The sequence below is a fragment of the Meriones unguiculatus genome, chromosome 6 (genome assembly GCF_030254825.1).
Source record: "Meriones unguiculatus strain TT.TT164.6M chromosome 6, Bangor_MerUng_6.1, whole genome shotgun sequence".
Lineage (NCBI taxonomy): Eukaryota > Metazoa > Chordata > Mammalia > Rodentia > Muridae > Meriones > Meriones unguiculatus.
The window spans coordinates 44603350-44609219 of record NC_083354.1 but is presented as its reverse complement, the minus strand read 5'-3'; the positions used below and the strand labels follow the sequence as shown (position 1 = coordinate 44609219).

At 48.4% G+C, this 5870-nt stretch overlaps 1 protein-coding gene across 1 annotated transcript; it reads left to right on the top strand.

Annotated features, from left to right (window-relative positions):
* The first annotated feature begins 2122 nt into the window (after positions 1 to 2122).
* Positions 2123 to 3628, top strand: LOC110560897 (IQ domain-containing protein F5-like). The gene is made up of 2 exons (XM_021657043.1): positions 2123 to 2126; positions 3189 to 3628. The coding sequence occupies exons 1-2, from the start codon at positions 2123 to 2125 to the stop codon at positions 3626 to 3628; spliced, it is 444 nt and encodes a 147-aa protein (XP_021512718.1).
* Positions 3629 to 5870: the final 2242 nt, after the last annotated feature.

Sequence of the window (5870 nt, the reverse complement as noted above, 5' to 3'; positions counted from 1 at the left end):
TTGTGAACCTTGAGATTGTGAACTGTAACAACCTGTTTCTGGTCATGGAGTGGCTCAGCCCTGACAAGCACCTTTAATCCAAGAGCTTTCTGTACATGGGATTAAACATAGTCAACCCTAGGTCAAGAGGCAGAGCAAGAAACCAGCTGACAGGGACTGAGCAGAAAGGAGGGACATTGAGAAGAGGGTGTTTAAGACAGCTTGGAGAAGAAGGAGCTTTTTGGCTTTTTCCTTCTGCAACGTGAACTGAGTAAGAAAGGATTTTCCCCTCTGAGACGAGCTGAGTAGGAGGGCCAGCTGGTGCTTTCTCTGCCTCTGTGGACTAGCAGGTTTTCACCCCGGTATCTGGTTCCTGAATCTTCACTGGTAAAATCGAACAATTTGGGATTTTTTTTTATAACAACACTGAGCCACTAGGCCTAGCTCATTTTTTATTTTTTATTTTCTGCCTTATGAAATACAATTATTCTTTTGTGGTTTTCTAACCACTGAAAAATATGTAAAATCTACTCTTCCTAGGATGCGCAGGATCAGGCCATGGGTTAGATTTGATTTATGGATTGTAGCATGTTGGCTCAGCCCTAAGCCAACATGGCGGTCAATCCTTAATAGAATGAAGGTGTCTAGGGGCTAATGTGTGAAAACAGCAGTGGATCATGTGACCTTTATTTCCTGTTATTCACTGTGGGCTTTTGCCGTCTTCGAAAGCCACTGCAGTTTCAAGCTCTGTCTGACAGAAGGCTCCAGATTCTAGGGAGGAGAACTTACACATTGGAGTCTAGAGCAAGAATTCCATTAGACTTAAAGCCATGCTATGGTCTGGAAATCAGCCTCCATTTTACCAACATGTACACGCAATGAAAAAAAAAATGCCACCGTGGCAGCAGAGATAATGAACCTTGAATCTCAGGAGGTGATCTGCTGGAAGGTTATCTTGGATCTTGCTTGTCCATGGCAGTCATGGCCTGAAAGTACAACCAGAGAATGAAACCTCCCAGAGGCAGGGATCCAAACCACCACCTCCCCTGTTGGCAGATCCCTTGACCAGGGAGAGATGCTGGGCAATGGGAGAGGGGATCTAGAAAGGGCAGTGGGTGGAGGGAAAGGAAGCACGATGACTCAAATCGAACTGCGGCTCTGGGGACTTTGGTTTGTCCCTCTGAGACAAGACCTTTTTGGACACAAGATTCCGTATAGTTCAGCCTGGCTGAGGATGACCAGGAACTCCTGATTCTTCCTACCTCTCATCTGAAGTGCTGGGATCACAGGTGTGTGCCCCAAACCTAGCCAAAGCAGTCACTGTGTATGTGTGAACATACATGTATGCATACATGCGTGTCCATATGCAGGTACATGTGTGAGCACATATAGTTGTGTGCCTGTGGAGGTCTTGGAGGACAGCCTTGGTGTGATTTTATTTTTTATTTTGATGCGAGGTCTCTTGTCGGCCTGGAGCTCACAGAGTAGGCTGGGCTGGCTGTCTCCTCTACCTCCGCAGCCCCGGGGTTGCAAATAAAGAGCCCACTCACTTTATATAGGTTCAAAGGATCAAACCTCACCCAGCCAGCGCTTTAATGGCTGACCTCTATTCCCAGACCAAAGACACTATTAAAATTTTTTTTTATTATTTTATGTGTATGAGTGCCTGCATGTATGTCTGTGCCCATGTTTAGAGTGCTCACAGAAGCCAGGAGAGGGTGTTGGCTTCCCTGGAACTGGAGTTACATGTGGTTGTGAGCCACTATGTGGGTACTGGGGGTTGAAGCCAGGTGCCCTGGAGGGGGGAAAAAAAAGTGCCCAGGCCTCTTAGATGCTGAGCCTTCTCTCCAGCCCCAAAAGCTTTCTGAAGGAGTGACAACGTACTGTGGGAAGCAAGCAGATTGGGTGTGTAAAGAGGAGGGTGATGTGGAGCCTCCCTTCACAGCTAGTGGCTCTCCTCACAGCCCCTCTTCACACAGGGAGGGGCTGAGAATACGGGCTGTTGGAAGCCGTCCTGGTGCTTATGTCACAGGTGCCCTTATGACATCATCACGATCATGCCTCTCTCCCCTATCCACTCTTCTCTGCTGGGTCAGAGCTAGAGTGCAGACCGGAGGGTGATGGGAACATCTAGCCCCTAACCATGGGTAATTCATAGAATATAGACCTGATGGGGGGGGGGGTTCAGCCATGCATTCCTAGTTCAGGGTATTGAATGGTTTATCAGAGAGTCACCTATCCACAGCCCGTGGGCAGCATAGCTATGAGTGTCAAACATTTGACTACACTTGCTAGGGTTGGGTAAATGTCTCCTAGTTACCAGAGGAAGGGATCTCCCTCCATGTCCAGTGTGTAACAAAGGCCAGAAATAAACGAGTGTAGTGGCCCACAGATTTAATCCCAGCACTTGGGGAGGCAGAGGCAGGCAGACCTCTGTGAGGTCAAGAGGAGCCTGAACTCGACAGCCAGAGCTATATAGTGAGACCTTGACTCAAACAAACAAACAAAGGCTAGAAATGGAGTTTTGTTAACTTAGCACCAGGGGAAACATTTTTACCGTCTCCATTTTCCTTCCAAACACAAGAGAGTTTTAGAGTATTATCACAAGGCACAAGTAACACACATTCCCTGGAAGCTGAGACAGGCAAATTGCTATAAGTTTGAGGCCAGCCTGGGCTATGTAGCAAGTTCCAGATCATTAAAGAAAATGAAGAAGCATATTCTAAATATGTGCTGTGTGTGTGCCTGTGTGTATGTCTGCAATGGTATGTGTGCTCACTCAAGTTTAAGCTGTTGATCACGTGGGTGATCACAGTTCTCCGGTAGGTAGTTGAACAGAAGGCTCTGGATCCCAGAGGTGGTCCTGCACAAGAGAATCTTAAAAGCATTTTACTTCTAAATCATGGTGTCTTGCTCTAGACTGACCATGTAGGCCCATGGAAAACTGGCTGAGGTAGCTAGGCCAGAGGTGCCCCCGATTTTGAAACAGGCATATGTCCAGACAGCTCAGACTGGGTCAGGTACTGATGTATTCATGCTGATTAACCCGCTTGTACCAGAGGCAGGGCAGCCCGGCTGGTCTCCTGGGCGCAACTGTGGCCCTGCCGGGTTCTGCAGCTCCAGAACTTCCCTGATAGAGGAATCAGGATTGCTGTCTGGCACGCTCCGAGCCTCCGAAGTGCCCTAAGCGGTTTGTTCTCTCTTGCAAGGCCCAGCAAAGACTACCACCATGACAGAAACATGCGCAGCTGTCCTCATTCAAGCATGGTGGCGAGGCACGGTGCTGCGACGCTGGCTGCTGTATGTTGCTCTCAACGCGTGGATCATTCAGTCCTGGTGGAGAAAGATTCTGGTGAAGACGCGGGAAAGCAGACGGCGGGCGGCCATGGAGCTGTACTCACGAAAAACATGGGCAACCGTTAAACTGCAGTCGTGGTTCCGAATGTGGCGGATCCGCCAGCGGTACTGTCGCTTGCTCAATGCTGTTCGCATCATCCAGGTTTATTGGCGTTGGCATAGTTGTCACACTCGTGGCTTTATCCAGGGCGACTACGAAATCAAAGAAAACCAACTCAATATTCAACTTGAAATTTCCCTGGGCGCACAGGCTTGCAAGGTGCAGCAATGCATAACTCTACCAATAAAATAGTGATCAGGTCTGCTACCCCCGTGTTCTCGGCTCTCTCTATCAGAAGGCTTTCCCAGTCACACTGGTGCCTGGCACATCAGCTCTGAGGGCCACCACCGAGAAGGAGCCTCAGGGCTGGAGGAGAAGTATCTGGGATGGATTAGCGATGTCTGTCTTCGGGAGGGGAGGTAGGCGTTCAGGTTGCTAGGTGTTGTTCTAGTTCCTCGGAGAACACATGAATTGTCTCCGGTGACACCACAACGGGGAAGCCCGTATTTTGGGGTTCCGTGTTTGCTGTACAAATTTAAGATGTAAAATTTAAAGATCACGGCGAAAATATGGCACGAGCTCACGGTTTAAAACTGGATCGAAAGGTGCTTGCATCGCGCAATCGCCGGCGTCCATCTTCACAGCGTTTTCATCTTGCAAAGCTGAAGTTTTCCGCCCAGCAAACAGTAATTCTTGGAGTAATTCTCTCAGCCTGTATTCCTTCAGCTGGCTTATTTCAGTCCTTCCGCATTCATGTGGTAGCACGTGTCAAGTGTCCATTTTAAAGGCCCCACAGCAGTCCAGAGAACGCATGCACTGCCTGTGCTCATCTGTCGACTGATACCTGTCACTCTGCCTTCTGGCTATTTGAACAATGTTGCCATGGATTCAGATGGACAAGTAACCACTTTTCTTTAAACAAATTTGTGTCTGGTGTATGCATGTATGTGTGTGTATATATGTGTTTGTGTGGTGTAGAATGCACGTGTGTGTGTGTGTGTGTGTGTGGTGTTTGCATGTGGTTCACTTAAGTTCACTATGTAGTTGAGGGTGAACTTGAACCTCTGATCCTCTTTCTGTCTCCATCTCTCCAGTTCTAGGATCACAGGTGTTACATCACCACATTTAGTTGTGGGGTTGTTTGCTTGTTTGTTTGTTTGTTTGCTTGGTGTTTTTGAGACAGGGTTTCCATGCGTAGCCTTGGCTGTCCTGAAGTTTTCTGTGTAGACCAGGCTGGCCTCAAACTTCTAGCCATCCACCTGCCTCTGCCACTCACATGCTGGGATTAATAGTGTGTGCCACCACGGTCTGGTGGTTTGTTTGCTTTTTAAGATCTGTCTCACTGTGTAGCTGGCCTTGAGCCCAGGTCCTCTTGGCATCCACAGGCTTGTTGGTGTCCACACAAGGGAATGGAAGAACCTGAGCGTTTGTGATTACAGGAACTTTATTCATAGCTGGCCAAATCTGGCAGGGACCAAGCTGTCCTCGGGTGCAGGAGGGATGGAGCGAACGGTGCTGTGTCTCGGGTGGTGTGTTAAAGGGGGTGAACCATGAGAGCTCATGGAGGAACTCACACACATATTGCTTAAGGAAAGAAACCAGCCTGGAAGGCTCTGCGCCAGCGATCAGAAGGCGTTTTAGGGGTCGAGGAGGGAGGAGTATGTGGCCCAGGCCGGACGTGACCCTCGGTCCTCTAGCCTCTGCCCTCCGAGTGCTGAGATTGCAAGCGTGCACACCTGGGTGAGCACACTGGAGGGTTTTTCCTTAGGGAACTTGAACTATTATTCACGATTCCATAATGCTGAGTACCTGGCAAATCCAAGAGTGTACGCTAAAGGAAGGTACACGCTTTGGGTGACGTCGTGGTCAGCTCGTAGGCTTCTTAAACAAACAGGAGGCTGATAGTGAGGGAGGCTAGGCATGTATCGGGACAGGGACACCAGGGGGGTGGGGGATCTCTGCGCTTTCAATTTTTTATGCACTTAAAACTGTTCCAAAAAGCTAAAACAAGAACAACAAGAACGACTAAAACTCTTCTAGGCTGGTGAGGTAGAGGTGGCAGTGGATAGAGCTGCCTGTCACCAAGCCTGGTGACCTGAGCTTGATGTCAGGTTAGTCACTAAACTTTACTGATAGACGACATCATTTCTCTGCTCTCATTCAGCTCGGGACATTGCCTTTCACTGATTCTGCTGTGCTTTGCTGTTTTATATCAATATTTAAAAAAATTTCACTATATAGATCTGTATTTAGTATAGTAAGTGATTATGCAAATTTGTCTCTTTTCCTTCTGTCTTCCCTTCCTCCCTTTTCTCTCCCTTTCTTCTTTCCTCTCTTTGCCCACTTCCTTTCTTTTTAGATAGGGTCTCATGTAGCTCAGGCTAGCCTTGAACTCACTAGGTAGCTAAGGATGCCCTTGAACTTCTTGGCCCTACTGCCTCTATTTCCCAAGTGCTGGAATTACAGGGACTCACCACTCTGGTTTTACGTGCAC